This window comes from Bufo bufo, chromosome 7 (assembly GCF_905171765.1).
Source record: "Bufo bufo chromosome 7, aBufBuf1.1, whole genome shotgun sequence".
Taxonomy (NCBI): Eukaryota; Metazoa; Chordata; class Amphibia; order Anura; family Bufonidae; genus Bufo; species Bufo bufo.
This window is the reverse complement of record NC_053395.1, coordinates 199,836,303-199,856,805: the sequence shown is the minus strand read 5'-3', so window position 1 is coordinate 199,856,805 and position 20,503 is coordinate 199,836,303. Positions and strand designations below refer to the sequence as shown.

At 45.5% G+C, this 20,503-nt stretch overlaps 1 protein-coding gene across 7 annotated transcripts in view; it reads left to right on the top strand.

Moving 5' to 3' along the window:
- The window catches only part of PKP4 (plakophilin 4), a 241,878-nt gene extending 227,665 nt beyond the window's left edge, over nucleotides 1-14,213 (top strand). For 5 of the 7 annotated variants that reach the window (XM_040440787.1, XM_040440786.1, XM_040440788.1 and 2 more), the window contains 6 exons: nucleotides 283-478; nucleotides 1,502-1,586; nucleotides 3,386-3,503; nucleotides 4,807-4,938; nucleotides 8,361-8,434; nucleotides 13,184-14,213. In XM_040440787.1, coding sequence (XP_040296721.1) covers nucleotides 283-478; nucleotides 1,502-1,586; nucleotides 3,386-3,503; nucleotides 4,807-4,938; nucleotides 8,361-8,434; nucleotides 13,184-13,435 — 857 coding nt within the window. In that variant the 3' untranslated portion in view covers nucleotides 13,436-14,213. The remainder of the gene's footprint in view (nucleotides 1-282; nucleotides 479-1,501; nucleotides 1,587-3,385; nucleotides 3,504-4,806; nucleotides 4,939-8,360; nucleotides 8,435-13,183) is intronic. The other 2 variants (XM_040440790.1, XM_040440785.1) reach the window with 2 other exon arrangements.
- Nucleotides 14,214-20,503: the final 6,290 nt, after the last annotated feature.

The following is a 20,503-nucleotide window of genomic DNA, read 5'->3' as shown; positions in this document are numbered from 1 at the left end:
TATAGGCTCAATGGACTTGAATCTGCAGCTATATACAAATATATCTTTGTGCAGGGAAAACCTAGAAGGGCATACAGGCAAAATCAGTGCTGCGACCCCCTACTTTCTCAGGATCAGTGGGGGTCGCAGTGACTTTACAAGTTTTGAATTCCCCTTTAATCACACTTCGAAATTGAAAGTGACACACTGACATTTGTACTGGAGTATACCGGAGCCTATAATCTCTTACAAACCCACCAACTCAAGGGATCTTACCGTGAAAACCTTTCTTTTCTGTCTTAGGCAAGTATGCAATGCGGGACCTGGTCAATCGGCTCCCAGGAGGCAACGGCCCCAACGTTTTATCGGACGACACCATAGCAGCAATCTGCTGTGCCTTGCATGAGGTCACCAGTAGGAATATGGAGAATGCCAAGGCGCTGGCAGACACGGGAGGGATAGAGAAGCTGGTGAACATCACAAAGGGGAAAGGAGACAGGCAAGTACTCCGCAGCCTTGTAATCCAGCGATTTAGTGCAGAAATAACGTATAATGAGCAATTGCCAGTCCTCATTTCAGTGATCAGCCGGGCGTCATCCCTTCCACGACAGCCTGTGACCTGTTGGTTTTAATTACTCCTTCCTAGGAGCCCCTTGACTGCACCTCATCCAGAGCACCCGATGGGGTCACAATAAATACTGTAGACTGTCATTAGATTTTTGAAGGCATCTGTTCATTAATTCACTCTCTTCATTAGATACCTCTGGCCATTTGGTTTCACAGCAGGAAAGAGGAGACAAAGAGAAATCGATGTTCTTCTCAAAATTAGATTAATGTTATGAGATGAAATCCAGATTTACTGTTTTTGATAAGTCATGGGGCATCCTCTCCATGGGCCACTACCGTCTCATCTTCTCAATACAGTTCATCTCCGTTTGACACCATAGGAGTCACAAATGAAATTATAAATTGGGGATGAGGTGACCACTGAAATTAAAGGGGTTTTCCGAGTTCAGTATATTGATGGCCTATCCTCAGGGCATGCTGTCAATATCAGATCGGAGTGAGTCTGACTCGCTTCCATCCACCTCAGGACTGTGGCCCCTTCATTTTCAGGATCAGTGGGGTGTCCCACCGGCGAACCCCTTGGGGAGTCGTTGATCAGGTCATCTGTACGAATAAAATAAGAACATGATAGAAACTATATTTTTCAGATTAGGTGCCACCAAGCCTGTAGTGTTTTGTGTTATTTGCTAGAATAGTTTCTTTAAAATGTCTAGATCTGTCTCCATAGGAAGCTATATTACGTATCGCAGGTAAAAACCACGACCATTGAAACTTGACCTGAGGTTTTTCCCATTGAAGTAATTGTGGCCATGATATGCAACCAGTGTTTTCAGTAGACGCAGAAAAAGGGGTCACTTCTCCAGTGGCCGCAGCAAAAATCCTATATATTATCCGTTGACTTTGCCCTTAGGGTATAAATAAAGTGCATTATCTGATTATTTTTCCTATTCTTTAGGTCTTCATTGAAGGTGGTGAAAGCTGCTGCACAAGTACTAAACACACTATGGCAATATCGAGATCTCCGCAGCATCTACAAGAAGGTACGGGGAGTCTCCCACTATTATCCAATGTATGTCACTGACTCTCTGTGGAGTATAGAATATAATGGAGTCTGGCGAATGTCCACATTTTAACACCGTGTGATAATATAGTTCAGTATTTTTTGCTGATTCACTTTTAAGTAAATATAAATAAAAATTTGTGGTGGCATGACCACTACGGCTGCCGTCTCAATGGGAGTTCTGGGAATAGGCAGCGGAACCCCCACCAATCAGCGGGTTATCTCCTATCCCGTGGAAAGTGAATAGGTTTAGAGCTTGGCACAACCTCTTCAAAGGGTTTTATTTTTTTGAGATTCTGTGTATTGATGACCTGTCCTCAGGATAGGTCGCCAATATCAGATTGGCGGGGGTCTTACGGCTGTGGCACTGTAGCGCCATCTATTGTGTAGCAGCTGTCATTCATTTGAATGCAACTGACCTGCTCCTAGGCGACGTAATCACTGGATGCAATGTCTGTGGCCTAGGCACTCACGGGTGCACCGCGCCCTCTTCAAACAGCTGATCGCGGGGGATCTGATATTGAAGATCTATAATGGGGATAGGTTACAATTTCAGAATCTTGGGGAATAAAAACTTTAAATGGCAAATTCCTGCCACCACTAGAGGCCGCTTACTGCATACAGTGTTATCATGGAGTTCAGTGCATGAATAGAAGGCACTGTGCTCCTCCTAGTGGTTGCAGAACTCTTCTGTTTAACTCTAGGGTCATGCAAGGGTTTTGGACCCATGTCATGGGAAAAACACAGCTCCAGCTACTCCGATGAGCATTGAATGGGTGGACATTCCCTCTCAATGTCAGACATTGGCAAACCATTCTCGCAGCACCCTCCCGTACTGTGCTGACAAAAGCAAAGGTGCATCGAAATGGCTCTTCTCTTCTTCATTGTTGTGTTTTATAACTTTGGATTTTATTCTCTACGACCCTGATGTGAGAGATGCAGGCCGCAAATACAACCGGATTAAGGAAAAAATGCCGTCATCGCCCCTCCGAGCAGAGCGGTTTATGATCGCCTTCAAGATCTGATGTATAACAAAAATGAAAATTGCAGATCTGTGAAGCAACATGGTTGTCAGCCACCATGAAATATACTGTGGTGGGAAACAACTCTGTCTGATCTTGCTTGAATTACTAAATTATACATGAGATGCAGCACATACCACTGCAATGAGGAGGAATTCTCACCTGTAATCTGTGCGTCTGTTATCGGTGTCTGAGTAATGAAATATCAGGCAGAAAGGTTCTGGACAGTCACATGGCGAGCGTTTAGTAATGCGCAGGGTCACAACTGCAGATCTGCATAGTCCTGCTACTTCAGATGTCGTCAGTGGATCTTCTCCAGGCTGTTTCCGGCCCTTCTCGGCAGCGGGCTGAGAGTTTTGCACTGCTTGTGAAATGCTTGCTGCTGCGCAGGGTCCACTGTGCAGCCTCTGACCAATCATGTGCGTTAGACCTACATCTATGCCTCAAGCATTTTGGAGGATCTATATAACTATAGCTTCTGGTGGATTTTATCTGATGCCGCTACACCACTACATGTGCACTGTTTTGCTGAACATTATAGGACAGCTGCTACCTGTACTGGTTTATAAAATAAAACAGCAAAAAGGTGGATTATCCTTTAGAGGTGGCATGTCGAAAATTAAAAGATTGCCATAGGTAGGATTTCATGTGTCTGCCGGAGTTTTCCTTCAAGATATCCAGGCCTTGGCTTTTGTTCAACCCCTACTTTGTACAGATTTTCACTTCTCCCTAATACCTGTGTGTCTTCTCTTTCCAGGATGGTTGGAATCAGTCTCATTTTATAACTCCAGTCTCAACATTAGAACGTGATCGATTCAAATCCCATCCATCGTTATCAACCACTAATCAGCAAATGTCACCCATGATCCAGTCAGGTGAGAGTTCGTACACAGATCCTATGACTTTCTCAGTGTGAGGATTAAAGGGGTTCTCTGCTTTTGCTATATTGATGACCTTTCCTCAGGATTGGTCATGGGCATGTCCAACTCCCAGCACCCTTGCTGATCAGCTGTTTGGATAGAACGCAGCTCTTGTATGAGCGCTGTGTTCTCTGCATTGCAGGGGTGAGCAGGTGTGATTACAGCTCTGCCGTCCCCATTGACTTCAATGTGACAGCTCCGTCCTATTCATTTGAATAGGAAGGAGCTGTCCTATTGAAGTGAATGGGGACGGCATCGCTGTCATTACATCAGCTCACCCCTGCAATGTCGATGGCGAGCAGTGAGGAGAACTCGGAGCTTGTTCGAGCGCAGCCTTCTCTTCGAACAGCTGGTCTGCAGGGGTGCTGGCAGCCAGGCCCCCGCCTATCTTTTGAGGATACGTCATTAATATAGCAAAAGTGGAGAACCCCTTTAAGAGGGTTATTCTAGGACTTTCATATTTAAGAAATAATAAAGGAGAAGATCTAGTGATTCCATCTTTACTGAGGGATCAGGCCCTAGTCTATCAAGAGCCCAAAAGTTCTGTCTGTTCTGCCTCTCACTGTCCATTAGAAATACACGGTCAATCACTTCAGTCCCCGTGGATCCCCTGGTACATCATAGATGAATCAATCAGAGAGTTGTGTATAGTCTTCTGTATTCTTACCCCTCTTCGCCATGGTCTTGCAGTACCATTTTCTCAGGTGCTGTGATTCAGCGAAGAGCCTTGTCTGATTCCAGTCCCTGCAGCCTTTGCCTCCTTCATGTCCGTAATGTGCTTGGCAGGCATGGCGACAGTTTGACAGCTAACTGAGAATCACATGCTAAGATGTATTACTAAAACTCATCACGGACTGCCTCCGGCGCGCTCCTTGCTAGGAGACGTTTCCTTTACTGTTGTATTATATGCTCTGCAAACTATATTTATGTGATATGGAAATACTGCAAAATGTCAGATGTAAAGTTTTTGGGGTTTTTTGGAGGGCGGTAAAGCTGTTGCATCACCTTACATTATTGTGTGAGCCTTTAATCCACCCGTCCATCTCCTACTCACCTGTCTCATCACCCATCTGTCTGCAGCACTCTTTCTAGCAGATTAGCACTCGCGCCCTTGTGTCATTATGTTAGGAGGTGCCGGTGACATCTTAGAGTCTTTTGCTCATTGTAATTCCACCAGTGCACCTTCCCATTGACTACACAGGAGGAGGAGATGTCCTAGTTCATTGTATGTTTCACTGATTCTTCTCTCTCGGGACAGTGGGCAGCACGTCGTCGTCACCAGCACTGTTAGGAATCCGGGAGCCAAATTCTGGATACGAGAGAACACAGTCCTCTATGCAATACTACAACAGCCAGGGGGAATCCTTGATTCACAAGGATATGTATAGCGGTAAGCAGCTTCTTCACGTCTCGTTCTTGGCTCGGCTGTCTGATGTGAAATGGTGATTTGTGAACATGATCATGAAAGGTCGAGCCCAGCGCCGATTATAGTCTATCACTCACTGCCGTAATAAATGCTGCATTAAGCTATGGTCTTGTGTAGCCCACGGTGTCGTGTTCACTATAACGTGGTAGTCCGGTCACTGCTTATAACCCTTCGCTTTGCCCCAGGTTTTATTCATACGCCCTGTGTACTTTTGGCTCCTTCTTGATAATGAAGACGAGCAACCATAAGATGCGGAAAGCATCTTCACCTTCTATGCCCTTTAAATCTGAGAAATGTATTGTAATTAGTGCAGGTGGCGGCATCTCCTTCCTTTTTAATCTCCTTGTGACTGCTGAGGTTTAAGGCATCTTGTACCATAAAGTGAATGTCCACCTATTAATACTGTGGTGTTTTTAGATTTTGTGTTCATTTCTTAAGGGGCATCTGTCAGCAGTTTTGTAGCTATGACACTGGCTGACCTGTTACATGTGCACTTGGCAGCTGAAGACATCTGTGTTGGTCCCATGTTCATATGTGCCTGCATTGCTGAGAAATATGATGTTTTTATATATGCAAATGAGCCTCTAGGAGCAACGGGGGCGTTGCCATTGCACCTAGAGGCTCTGCTGCGCCCTCTGCACTTTGACTGGACCAGGCAGTGAAAATGTCTTCACACCTGGACCTTTCAAAGTGCAGAGGGCACAGCGGTTGCAGAGAGAGCAGAGCCTCTAGGTGTCAGGGCAACGCCGCCATTGCTCCTAGAGGCTCATTTGCTTGAACATGGGACCAACACAGATGTTTTCAGCTGCCAAGCGCACATGTAACAGGTCAGCCAGTGTCATAGGTGCAAATCTGCTGACAGATGTCCTTTAATGTATCTTCATAACTCCGTTTTTCTGAGACAAGGCTGCAAAGCCATAAAGTGAAAAAGATAACATGCTGACTGTCTGCTGCTGCCACTAGCGGGAGCTGACTGCACACTGTTACCTTACACTGTATAGGCACAGATGAAGTCAGCTCCCTCTAGTGGCAGCTGCAGACAGCCAGAATGTTTTCTTTTGAATCAATGTCAGTTCAGAGGTTTTGGAGCTTTGTATCAGAAAGACTGAGAGTAAAGAGGTCTTAAAAAATGAATTGGCACTCAATTCCAAAGCTGCATAGATTTAGGAAGACAAATCGGTATTGAAGGATGGACAGTCAGTGATGGCTAACTTCCGGCATTCCAGCTGTGGTGAAACTACGACACCCAGTATGCTCCATTGATTTCTATGGAGTTCTGAGAACAGCCAGGCAAGTGTACATCTTGGGAGTTGTAGTCTTACCACAGCTGGAGTGCCGGAGGTTAGCCATCACAGATCTACTTCAACCTTAGCTATGTCACTCTTTTGTTTCAAATTAATGAGGCTCTGCCTATAAAATAGTCACCATTACTTTAAAGACTGCGTCCGTCCATGACCAATGGTATTACTAATAAATGATCACCCTTCAGATCTCCCTCTCAGTAAAATGACAATGTGTGCTGCCCTCAACCTGCATAAACATCAGTGACCCAAAGAGCTTACAGCCGCCTGCTGTGCGACGAGTTGTCTGAGCGCGATAATGGACTGCGGCTCGGAGTCGTCCAGTGTAATGAGGTTGCTGATACCGTTTTACAATAAACACTGTGGGAATAAAGCAGGGATTGAATGCAATTTATTACGCCCCTCATAAGTAATGGGTTGTGACAGTTGTCAGATTGTACTGAAGCGGTGCAGCTGTCCCTGATGTTTCTGCCCTCCCTGCTTCCCACCAAAGCTGAGCTTCAAGAATTTCATTAAACAGAATGACCCCCCCCAGGAGAGGCAGAGGTGTCTACTCCATTAACTGGCACTGCAGAATACAGGGAAGGAAGGAAGGAGGATGATGCCTGGTCACAATCTGGTGGCAGCTGCTTTTGGGTGAAAATATTAATAATCAGGGAATTAAGTTACCCAGAGGAATTCTTTATATCTGCGACATTAGCGATGTGCTAATGTCAGCTGAACATACCTGTATTACTCCCACCTCCCTGCGTGCCGCCGTTATTGCTAAATAATTACTTTTATCATATGTAAATGAGCCTCTAGGAGCGGGGGGGGGGCGTTCTCTCACCACTTGACACGCCCTGGTAAACTTGATTGACATTGACATCCTTGGTCTCCTCCAGCCCCGCAAATCCCGCGCCTGCGCCGTCCCATTTAGTGTTCGGCGCAGGCGCAGTGAGGAAGCCGGCAAGCCTCCTTCACTCACTGTGCCGAATACTAAACGGGACAGCGCAGGCGCGAGGCTGGAGGAGACCAAGGATGTCAATCAAGTTTACCAGGGTGTGTCAAGTGGTGAGAGAAACCCCCCCCCCCCCTTCCCCCCGCTCCTAGAGGCTCATTTACAGATTATAAAGGTAATTATCTAGCAATAACGGCGGCACGCAGGGAGGTGGGAGTAATACAGGTATGTTCAGCTAATGTCAGCCATCTTGATACCGAGTTTTGTGATGACAAAAACCCTTTAAAGAAGTTGTGCACCTTTTATAGGGTGCACAACTTTGGCAGATCTGCAAGGGGTAGCATACTTACCTGATTCCTGTCCCCGACGCCCTGCTTCTTCTCTCCCCGGCCTTGACTGCTCCGCTGCCCTCCCAGGATGTAAACTTCCGTTTTGACATGGCTGTAGCCAATCCCTGGGTGCAGCGGTGACCAGCTCACCTTGCGTCACGTATGTTGATATCCTAGGAGCGATCTGCGTTTTTTGCGGATCGAATGCTGGTCTATTCTTTTCAATGGGACCGCCAAAATGCAGACAGCACGCGGATGCCATCTGTGTGCTGTCCGTATCCGTGCACCTGTCCCGCAAATGATAGAACATGGCCAATTCTTGTCCGTTTTGCCGACAAGAATAGGCATTTCTACAAGGGGGCCCTTAAAGTGCGGGATGCATAGCATCGCAAGACTGATACGATCGTGTGCAGAAGACCCAAGACAAATATTCACCCCGTGCAAATCATCCCTGGTGTCCAGAACGGATTCCCAAATGTCAGTGGTCAAATCCAGGAATCCTTGAATTTACAAGATAGGATATATCAGCTGAAGAGAAACTTTTAGAAACTCAGAGGCGCCATTGCGTGGGAGGGCGATGCTCGGGAGCGGTGAACATCCATTTACTGTGCCTCTTCTGCTCGGTGACAGCTAATTGTCCGCATTGCCGCTTGCTCCCGATGTGCTGAGCAGAGATCATTCCTGCTCATGTAAGCTCACATTAAATTCCCAGTGAACAGGTTCGCTTGTAATATGTCTGTGTAGGTTTGCAGAATGTTTTCCTGGAGGGACTGGAAATTGTTGTCCAAGGGAACTTAATGGATGTTGTTCTTCCAGGGTCCAGCAAAGCGTCTCCTATCTACATCAGTTCCTATTCGTCACCAGCACGGGAGCAGAACAAGAGGCAGCAGGTTAGAGGCGTTTTTTCTTCACATCAGTGGTTCACATTAAAGGTGTTCAGCGTGGGTTCCAGCCACTGGGATGATGCACTGGGTGATGGAGGCAGCCCTAAAAGCTCCACTTCCAACACATTGCTCTGCCAGGAAGTGCAACAGAGCTCCATTTGTATAGGGCTGTGCAAGTGCAACACTCTAGGCATTGGAGTAGTCCCTGCAGTTGGACCTCTGCTGCTCAGACATTTCGTATATATCCTAGGCCTAGGTTTTCCGAAAACCCCATTTAACATATAAAGATCTCATGGACAGCCGATAACTATTGGTATATGCTTGTATGCATATTTCTTGTACCAAGTTGGTATTTTGGCAGCCACGAAATTCATGCCATCAACATGTAATATGTAAACTAATGTCCTATCCTCCCAAAATGTGTGTCCAGGTGCAGGACGTTCATAGATTTGTGAGTGGATAAACTTTTACTTTAAAGGGATCTTCCAGAAATACACATCAATGGCTTATTCTTGATATAAGGCATGGGTCATCAACTTCCAACACTCCAGCTGTTGTCAGACTACAACTCCCAACATGCTCCATTCACTTCTGTGGGAGCTCTGAGCAATTGTGTATGTTGGAGGTAGTAGTTTCACAACACTTGGAGTGCCAGAGGTTGCTGATCCCTGGTATAGGCCAGCAGTGTGTGATAGAAGGGGACCCCTGATGCATCTTCATTCTGCCCATTGCTGGAAAAAAGCCATCCGTGCGTATTACTATAAAAATATAAAAGACATAAGCACCATGTAATGTGTCGCTTCCCCTGTGGTGGCACTGCAGGAAAATCGTACACTTGCTTCTGAGTTTCCATGACCATTACATCGCTACCGCTCCCAGCAGCCGCCAGACACCCTCTGATATAAATCATGGTCTAAAGTAGACAACACCTTTAAGGGTACAATCCCACAAGAAGTATTTATCACCTATCCACTGTATAGGCTCATGCACACGACCGTATGCCCTCCAAGACGTACGGTCCGTGAGCGGGCCATATGTCCCGGAGTGGCATACATGGTGCGCACGGGAGCGCACAGCATCATAGGTTACTATGATAGTGTGCGGATCGGGCTGCCCGCGGGGCTATTGTCCTGCACTGATATGATCTTATGAGTGCAGGACAATAGCCCCGTGGGCAGCCCGATCCGCACAGTATCATAGTAACCTATGATACCGTGCGCACCATGTATGCCACTCCGGGACATATGGCCCGCTCACGGACCGTACGTCTTGGAGGGCATACGGTCGTGTGCATGAGCCCTATAGGTGATAAATATTAGTTTGTGTGGGGTCTGACTGCTGTGACCCTGAAGAATGTGAGGTCCCTGAGGCCCATCTCTGTATGAAGTGGAGGTCCGCCATTCATTTCTATGAGAGCGTTGTAGACAGCACTCCACAGATAAATACTTTTAGTGGTATTATGTCCCCTTTAAACCACATTATAGCCTCTTCTAATACCACAATAAATCTGCCAAACACTCGGCAAGCTCTTGTGTGGAAAAGCTTTTTTGATTATTATTATTATTTCCATAAAAAAAATTCCCCAAAGACATCCGGTGCTCATACTTAACAATGTTTTACTTGGTAAAATTGTGGCATCTAAGCCCTGCCTGGGAACACCCAGTTATGGGCAAGGTTTACATTAGTGCCACCCATTTTTGTCCGGAACATTTTGTCCCGAATTTGCTGGGAACATGTCTGAAAATCGAGGACAGCCCTGCCATATTCAGGGCAGTTGGCAACTATGGGTGCATACATAGTGAAGATCACATGAATCTCCACATGAGGGATTATAGTCTTGAAAGATGACACATTCTTTTGGTATGTACAAAAGAGAGTTCCCAGGAATGCGGACCCATTCATTCTCTATGGGGCCGGAAGAGATGTGGACAGCACACAGTGTGCTGTCCGCATCCGCATTTTCGGAGCACGCCCCCGATCTTCCGGTCCGCAGCTCCGGAAAAAAATAGAGCATGTCCTATTCTTGTCCGCAATTGCGGACAAGAATAGGCATTTCTATGGGGGTGCCGGCTGGGTGTATTGCGGATCTGCAATGCACTACGGACGTCTGAATGGAGCCTTAGTGGATTTTTATTTCATGGAATTTTAATAGAGGATGCATATCGGCCCATCTTAGCTTTTTTCAACTGATCGGTTGAACAAGGCTAGGACGGGCCGAAACGCGTCCTGTATTTTTTTTTCTATTGAAATGCATGAAATAAAAATCCACTAAGACCATAAAACGGCCGCTGGGAACTCTCTTCGGTATATACTGGATTTATCCTTTCCCGCTGCAGCGCTACTCAAGATCGGGTGCTGGGCAGTTTCTATACAGACATTCTTTCGGTAGATGTTTCGGTCCATCCTGAAACCTTGTCAAGTATTTTCATAGCGAATTAAGGTGGTTGAAGTGCAGGGAGGGACTGGGAACTTTAAAGTGGCCCTGGAAAAAAATAAAATAAAAGTGGCCCCATGTTGTAGCTAGTTTCAAACTGACAGAAGGCAGGCAACAAAAGTAGGCAGGGACAACAATACCGCGGTGCAGCACAAATTACCGCCCCAGCAGAACCAAATACCATAGTGCAGCGCAAAATACTACCACCCTCACCACATTATTCAACTGTATCCCTGCCCTCGGGATGGTGATACAGTTGAGTTCAGGATGGCAACTGCTGCCACTAGCCAGGTACATAAGTACTTGATGCTCCTAGCATTAGTTAATGCTGAGAGCATTAGATTGCCATGTATCCAGCCGACGGCTGCAAGGAGGGCTTGGGTGGGCCCACTAGAAAATGTCTCTGTAGGGTCTATGGCCAGTCTACCCCTGGTGAAGTGGGAAGAAAGCACATATAGTGCTACAGTCCAGCTTGCCAGGCCAATACACCGGACCCTGGAGAGTGCTCAGAATTGAGACTTGAGGCCCCCGTCCCCTCTTCCTGTTAGCACCGCCACAACCTCCAGAATGCTCACCCAGGCCCACTATTGGTACAGTGTTGGTCCGGGTGAACGTGTCCATTCTGTATTTTTTGTAGGTTAAATGCCAAACGTGAAGTAAACCGAATATATAGATTACCAACCCAAAGCAACAACAAAAAAAACCACAGCAATATAATGTATAAAATACATATTTTATTATTCAAGTATGCAAAAGTGTTTAAAATCCAGTACCAGCAGCATAAATACACAGGAATAAAGAAAAATGGACCACATATAAAGTGTCATATGTCAGTATACAAAACCCCTTGATGACAGATATTCATATTCAATTTCCTTTTACACCAACTAGACCGATTGGAGGGACGGGCATCAAATGAACCCCAAATAGCAGAAGTATAATGTGCTCCCTAACCTTATACAAGGTATATACCAGGTATATAAGGTTAGGGAGCACATTATACTTCTATCCCCTGAGGAATCGACTACAAAACGCACGTCTGGGTCAGGACTACACTGGTCGGTATTATAGTATAGCATTACTCTTTGATGACTTGTTTACTTTAATGCACTAAGCACTTTATTTGTCTTTGATATGGGACTTTTCCCTTCGACCCATACTGTTACCAATATGGAGGGTGTACCTTGCTATTTTGGGTTAATTTGATGCCCGTCCCTCCAATCGGTCTAGGTGGTGTAAAAGGAAATTGAAATATGAATATCTGTCATCAAGGGGTTTTGTACACTGATATATGGCACTTTATATGTCGTCCGTTTTTCTTTATTCCTGTGTATTTATGCTGCTGGTACTGGGTTTTAAACACTTTTATATACTTAAATAATAAAAATATGTATTTTATACATTATATTGCTGTGTTTTTTTACTTTGGGGTGCTGATTTAAATTTGCTATTCACAGCAATTAATTCATTGGGAGCCAACGTAATTTTGGTGTCGAATATATGGATTGTAAATTCAGTTTCTGCCTGGAGCAGTCATTACGTCTGATATCGCTGCTACAGATACTGCCGCTGTTGTTTAATGATTAAAAAAAAGTCAATAAAGTTCTTTTTGTTGAGGCTGGATAATTGAACCGCCAGCAGCGCTTCCAAATCGGCATGTTCCTGTAACGCTACAAAACTGCCATCAAATTACCTTGGATGTGAGCTCAATCTGGGTTTGGCGCTATATAGTCTGCTAGGGCTGTGCGTACACGGAGAACACCTGGCGTCACGGTGGTCATCGGAGCAGTTAATGCTGTATTATTAGCGTAGAACTATTTCTGCTTTTATTCCTTTTAAAATCATCCTTTGCAAAATGCCCCAAAAGAAGTCTTGGGGCCAGAGCCGAAAGCCTAAACGTTTCTAATAGTGAATACAAGGGCTTGGCTCGCTTTTCTTCTGGGAATCCGCTTTGTGAAATGATGAATCAATATTCTTATTGATTTTCGGCTATGACCTGTAAGAAACATTCAGCAAATATCTGATCTCGGATTATGAAGAGAGGCGATATCCGTCAGCCGCAGCCTAGATTTCTTAGCACCATCTAGTGGCGATTTTGGGAACCTGCTGTCATTTTGCAAATCTACTGGGTATTCTGTTATTTCCTAAAACCTGGATCTGTGCTGGCCCTTGTGTATTGAGGTACACCACCTAATGAGGTCACAACGAGTACCGGTGCAGTAACGGAGACTTTAGCCTCCATGATGCTCTGTAGCTTATAGAAAGAGTATATTAAGCAATAACCTTGTCGTTTTTTTTTTTTTGTTTTTTTCTCCTTCTGGCAGACTCACCAGCTATATTATAGCCCCGAAGATCCCAATAGGAAAAACTATGACTCCTACCGGCTGTATCTGCAGTCTCCACACAGCTATGAAGACCCGTATTTCGACGAGCGCGTCCAGTTCACGTCAACGACCGATCAGAACGCGCAATACGGACTTAAATCAACCACAAACTATGTTGACTTTTACTCCACTCGGAGACCTTCCTATAGACCGGAACAGTATCCAGGGTCTCCGGATTCCTGGGTGTAACCCCGGGGAGGTCGCTCCATGGACTCAGTACTAAGTAATCATGCTTGACTTGATTTTTTTGAATGGCCTTATTTGCTGTTTTTTTTACGGTTGGAAACGGAAAGTGAAATAAAAAAAAGAAGGACCATGTTGGACGTGGTAATTTTATTTCAGAAGGTTTAGCCTGGACGAGACGAAATGAAGCAAGAAGGGTGTTTTTTTTTTGTTTTGTTTTTTTATATATGAATTTTTTGTAATTTTTTTTTTTTTACATTTTTTTTTTTTTTTTTTGCTGTTTTGGTTGTAGATCTTGCTGCTTGTAGTTCTGTAGTCTGGTGATGGTGCAAGCTATGTGAGGGAAGGTATGCGATTGATGATGGGGGAAAATGTCTATGGTCAAATCAAATCTTGATATTTTTTTTAATGTGAATAAAGTCTCATTCCGATTTAGTTTGTACAGAAATACGGATCCAATGAATGCTTCTTCTTTGTTTTACTGTTACTCAATGTCGACCTTGTATGCTATCCTGTCGTGTAAATTTTTCTCTCACCGGTGTAAATACAGCAGTGCTTTGCCAGTCGCGGGTGCCATCATTTGTATTGCAGTGTATCACCTGGAATCACTGAAAATCCCAGAGATGTAAATCACCATATTGAACGCTAACATTTTTACACATAGACTCATTTAAGAATAGAAGATAATCGCTGCGTTTTGTCCATTTCCTGCTCTTTCATAAGTCTCACTGCCATTTTCTATGCACATGGAAGATGAAATAAATGTGGACGTGTCATCCACGGAAAATCAGCCTGTGTACCCGTCTGCTCCTCTGTTAGTCATGTATGTGTTCTGTGTGTCTGCTGATGGTTCTTTGTGTTTTTGATCAGGTCTAGTAACTGAACATCTATTTTATGTCATGTGAAATTAAAGGGATTGTCCAGGAATGGAAAAAACATTTCTAGTCTCCCACATTCAAAACAGCGCCACGTGCAGCTCAACCTTATTTGAAGAGGTTCTGTAACCCCCTCCTAACATGTCTGTTTTTGCCACTACTTGCATCCCTCTTGTCGTACCATTCTTTTATTATCCCTAAAAGGAGTCATGAATGAATTGTCAGCAGTTTGCAATGAAGGTCCAGTTGGGGGGGTGTCCCTGCACAGTCTAACACTAGCAGCACTAATTGGATAGTGTCAGACTGTGCAGGGCACACCCCAACTGGTAACAACCAGCTGGACCTTTCTTGCAAGCTGCTAGCAATTCATTCATAACTTCTAGCAGGAATAATAAAGGAATGGTACATCACTGAGTCATAAGAATAAAATAGATGTTCCAGAATTGTTATAACATGGGGAATGCATGTAGTCACTAAAACAGACACGTCAGGAGAGGTGACAGGTCTTCTTTAAAGGGCATCTGTCAGCAGATTTGTACCTATGACACTGGCTGACCTGTTACATGTGCTCTTGGCAGCTGAAGACATCATTGTAATCTATGATGCTGTGCGCTATGTATTCTGCTATGGGACATATGGCCCGCTCACGGACTGTATGTCTCGGAGGGCATACGGTCGTGTGCATGAGACCTAACCCTGTCAAAGTGCAGAAGTCGTGGCAGAGAAAGCAGAGCATTTAGGTGTAATGACAACGCCCCCGTTGCACCTAGAGGCTCCCCGTTGCATATATTCAAACATTTATTTTTCTCAGCAATGCGGGCACATATGAACATGGGACCAACACAGATGCCTTCAGCTGCCAACCGCACATCTAACAGGTCAGCCAGAGTCATAGGGACAAATCTGCTGACAGATGTCCTTTTAAGTGAAGGTGGCTTAGCTGTAATACCATACATGGCCCATGCACAGGAGTGGTGCTGTTTCTGGGTAAAACAAATTGCTATTCCTATATATTGTATGATTTTCTTCTTACTGGATTAGGTGGAAATGATTGCTAACTCGTGCCCCGATCCCATTCAAATTTTACATAAGGCAGCAGGAAGTCAATTATGGCTGTAGGTTTTCATAAAATCGAGCCATTTTGCTGTGGTTTCGCAAAAGAACATGAGAATACGACTTCAGCTGGACGTGCAGTCCAGGTTTGGGTAATAACAGTATGGAAAAGGTATGAGTCCCCCCTCCTTTCTGCTCCCCATTCCTGGCTCTGACACTGCATATGTGATTCCATCCTTTGGGGAAGGGGGGGGGGGTTCAGGGATTCGGGTCTGGAGAGAGTGCAGGTCACTTGCATTTGAGGTCCCCTAGTCTCCTGCAGCTGTTCACTAATGATGCAACCTCGATGAGCTGGCGCATTGTCGTCCATGAAGATGAAATTAGGCCTGTGTTCATGCAGAGGCAGGGCCTGTTCAAGGTGAAATGGAGCGAAAAACAATAAGGGGACCCCGAACCCCGCCCCCCCACATGACACTTGCTGACTTTAACGTCATCGTCGTCCCCCCATCACTACAGAAATACAGCGCCCCATACCTCTTATATCCAGTGACATCTCCTTTGATGTAGATGTTCTCTGTCCTCGTCTTCTCCTTTCAGACCAGACCGCCATTTTGTCACTATTTTCCGTCTCTGCAGTTGGACAACAACAAAAAAAATCTTAGTTTACTACTTTTCCATCATCCTCTCATCTTCTGGAAAAATCATCCTACTACACCCAATACTGTGTTCCCCAATACTATACTGCAGAAACAGATAATACTAGTACCACACAGAGCCCCCCATATAAAATACCCCTTCTTTGTGGCCTCAGTAGAAGCCCCCATAGTGCCCCATAATAATGTGCCAGTATCAAGTGCCTCTCTCCCACACCCCATGTGCCAGTACCAAGTGCCTCTCCATGCCCCCATGTGCCAGTAACAAGTGCCTCTCTATGCCCGCCATGTGCCAAACCCCCCATGTGCCAGTATCAAGTGCCAACCCCCCCCATGTGCCAGTATCAGGTGCCTCCTGCTCCCCCCATGTGGCAGTAACAGATAGTCCGGTATTTTAAAAAAAACACTTATACTTACCTCCATCACACAGCAATGCGATGCAGGCGTGTCCCGCGCTGTATGGCTCAGGTGGCGCAATGATGTCATCGCGCCGCCTGCACTGGCCTCGGATAGGCTGCGGGCCTTGTGTTGGCAGCCTATCAGAGGAACAGGGAAGGGAGATGCCTCTCCCTCCCCTGCCCCACAGCACAGGCATCTGTATCGCTGTCCTGGGGACGGCGATACAGATGAACGTTTCCACAATGGAAGCGTTCATCTCCCTGTGACCTGCTGTTAGTTGCAGGCCGGTGGTGGGCTTGGGGGCCCCTAAGGACTCGGGGGCAATTGCCCCCCTTGACTATATGGAAGCATCGGCCCTGTGCAGAGACACAATGACTGGATTATTGATGTTATTCAAGTAGTATGGACTTGTCACTGGACTATTCACAAAGTGTAGGGCAGTTCTGTATTGACTAGACACACCTGCCCACACTGTAACACCACCACCAAAGGCTCGTCTGGTGACAACAGTGGCTGATGCATAGCGCTCTCCTTGACGTCTCCAACATCGTTGGCTGCCATCATTACTGATCAGCGTCCAGCGTAGATGCACCCCGGCCTATGCAAGATGATGACGCCTGTGCCCGGTGGTGTGGTCAGGTACCCTTGCAGGTCGTCTAGCACGCAGACCACACTGATGTAAACGGTTTCGAATGGTCTGACGTGACACTTGGGTGCCTCTCACCTTCCTTAAATGTGCCTGGAGTTGTGTGGCATTCATCATCTGGTTCCACAGGGCATTGTTCACAATGAAGCGGTCATCAGTGTGGGATGTGGCAAAAGGACGTCCACTTCTATGCCTTTCTGTGACTCTTCCAGTCTCTCTGTATCTCTGATGCAACCTGCTGATGACACTCTGTGACACTCTAAACTCAGTGACCACTTCTATCTGAGAACATCCTGCTTGAAGCCTCGCAATGGCGAGGTACTGTTGATTAATTGTTAGGTGTCATTTTGGTCTCATGATGTCAAAATGTGAACAGCATGATGAGGAGGACTGTTTAAATTCCAATTCTAATTGAACCAGAAATTTTTTTGGGCTATTCATGGATCAAACACCTGTTGTGAATTTTGCCGTTAAGCTCCTTGTTAGAGAACAGCAGGTTGTGCAAAAAGTACTGAAACGCCTAAGGTCCCATTCACACGAGCGAGTTTTCTGTGTGGGTGCAATGCGTGACGTGAACGCATAGCACCCGCACTGAATCCTGACCCATTCATTTCAATGGGTCTGTGTACATGAGCGTTGTTTTTCACGCATCAGTTCTGCGTGGTATGAAAATCGCAGCATGTTCTATATTCTGTGTTTTTCACGCAGCCCTGGCCCCATAGAAGTGAATGGGGCTGCGTGAAAACCGCATTGCATCCGCAAGCGGGTGCGATGCGTTTTTCACTGATGGTTGCTAAAAGATGTTGTTTGTAAACATTCCGTTTTTTATCACGCGCGTGAAAAACGCATCAAAACGCATTGCACCCGCGCGGAAAAAAACTGAACAACTAAACGCAACCGCAGACAAAACTGACTGAACTTGCTTGCAAAATAGTGTGAGCTTCCCTGAACGCACCTGGCCCCAATCCGCAACGCCCGTGTGAAACCAGCCTAACAGCTGGACATGTGCATTTAAAAGTTTAGAGAAGGTCCCATTAAGTTCACCTGTAAAGGTTAGAGTGCATTTTAGGTTCATCCTGAAATTTCACCCACAAGCCAAATATCCCAAACTTTTTGTGAGTAGTGTATATGGAAAGATGCGCCTATAGAAACTGTACCGTGATGATCAGCTGATTTGTTCACACGGGTTCCATTTAAAAAGACTTCCCTTCTTGATATTACCCCATTTACATCTTAATTACCATACCGCTCCAGGTTATTTACATAGGCTGTTCACACCCACAGATAATCTCTGGTGTATGAAAGGGATGTGCCCTAAAGTGGGTGCAACTCCACCAAATTAAGGGAATTTGCAGACTTTCATGGAAGATGACCACAGTTTCACCCTCTGTATTAGCAGAAGGGGGTTAGAAACTTCCACACACGTCTGAGGAATAAAGGATCGGCTCTATTGAAATCCAACATTCCGATCCTTATTTTGCCCCAAAAGCTGTCGTTGGGGGGACAGTCAAGCTGCTCCATACTTGGATCACCAGTGAATCATGTGTATGGCCCAAGGGAAAAGGGGATAAATATCTGATCAGTGGGAGTTTGACTACTGGGACCCCCAATGATACTGAACCCCCCATATGAATGGAGCGTCGGTCAAGCATGTGCACTACTCATAGCACAGTGCTCGGCAATCTCTGGCAGTCCCATAGAGAATGAATGGAGCAGAAGTGAAAATGCTCAGCCACAGCTTCATTCATTTTTGGGAAAGGAGACCCCTCCACTTTCAGGGTAGATGAGGATCCCAATGGTCAGGCTCCCACTGATCAGATCCACAGGGTAGGGAATACATTTTAATCTTTGTACAAATCTTCTTAAGCAGGGATGCTCAACCTGGGGCCCTCCGATTGTTGTAAAAGTACAACTCGCACCATGCCCTGCTGTAGGCTGATAGCTGTAGGTTGTCTGTGCATGCTGGGAGTTGTAGTTTTACAACAGCTGGAGGGCCACAAGTTGAGCATCCCTGCTCTTAAGGGTATATTAAAGAGGATCTGTTCCCTCTCCTGACTGAGCTGTTTTAGTAACTACTTGCATCCCCCATCTAATAACAATTCTGGAGCATATATTCCTATGACTCTGTGATGCACCAATTCTTTTATTATTCCTGCTAGAAATTCTTAATTACTAACAGTTTGCAATGAAGGTCCAGCTGGGTAATGCCAGTTGGTGGTATGTCTCTGCACAGTTTGACACTATCCAATCAGTGCTGCCAGTGTCAAACTGTGCAGGGGCACACCCCCAACTGGTAGCACCCATCTGGACCTTCATTGCAAACTGCTAGTAACTCATTCCTATCTTCTAGTAGGAATAATAAAGGAATGCTCCAGAAATGTTACTGCAAGGAGAATGCAAGTAGTTGCTGAAACCGAATTGTTAGGGGACGGGACAGGTCCTCTTTAACATACTGTGGTCCTATTGTAGAATTTGCCACGTTAGGAAGAACCACGTTAGGACTGCAATGTCTGAATACACATTTAGGCTAGATGGACAGGCCCAGATTTAAAAAATAAATAAAATATTTGAGCTGCCCATATACATATGAGGTTTCTTTTTATTTTTGAGCGCTGCACGCAGGATTTCCTATTAAACAAGTTTTTCCAGCTCACATCCGTCCTTCAGGTTTGAACTTGCTTGCAGTATATAACACACAGGTGCGCCCAGCAGATCGCAGGGTTTACAGACTTCTAATCCCGCTCTCCTGGAGACACGTCTTGGAAGAGCCTGTGTACGGACACGTTCCTGGATTTCATGCTTCGTCTCTTTGTTGTGTCAACTCAGCTGCACCTCTTAAAGTAAAGCGCCAGCAAAATAAAAATTTGAAATTCCTCTGCCGATCAATTGCGTAAAGTTAAAAAATTCCAAGAATTGTGATGAAAAATAAAACCTATACTTGGCTTGTACTCCCCTCTCCAAACCAGTCCTGGGACCCCCTTCCCCCCCCCCCCAATCTGATGGTGGGGGTCACATTATCAGTCTGCACTGCAAGAAAACCATTCCAGCAGGGTCATTCACGTCCTGCTGCACCTCTTCTTCCATTCTCACATCTGGGAATCCCCAGATTTATTTTCTTAACCATTTTAATATATATTAATATAAGACAATTCAAAAGCTCATGAAGGACTGATGAGAGAGACTAAAAATGGTTTCCCTCTTTTTCTTTGCTAGAGAAGCAGGGGGCTCAGTTTTCCTGCAGCGCCACCACAGGGGAAATTTAGTATTACATGTGTCGGGTCCTCCATTGCGATTGAAACCATCCATATTGCGTCTGCAGTTAATATGTGAAAATTGTGCATGGCCGTGTACAAAAATATTTCCTACGCTTGTGACGCATGGGTCCAAAGTGGAACAGGCTCTAAACGAATGTTTTACTATCCCTTAGTGCAGGCATGCTCATCCTGCG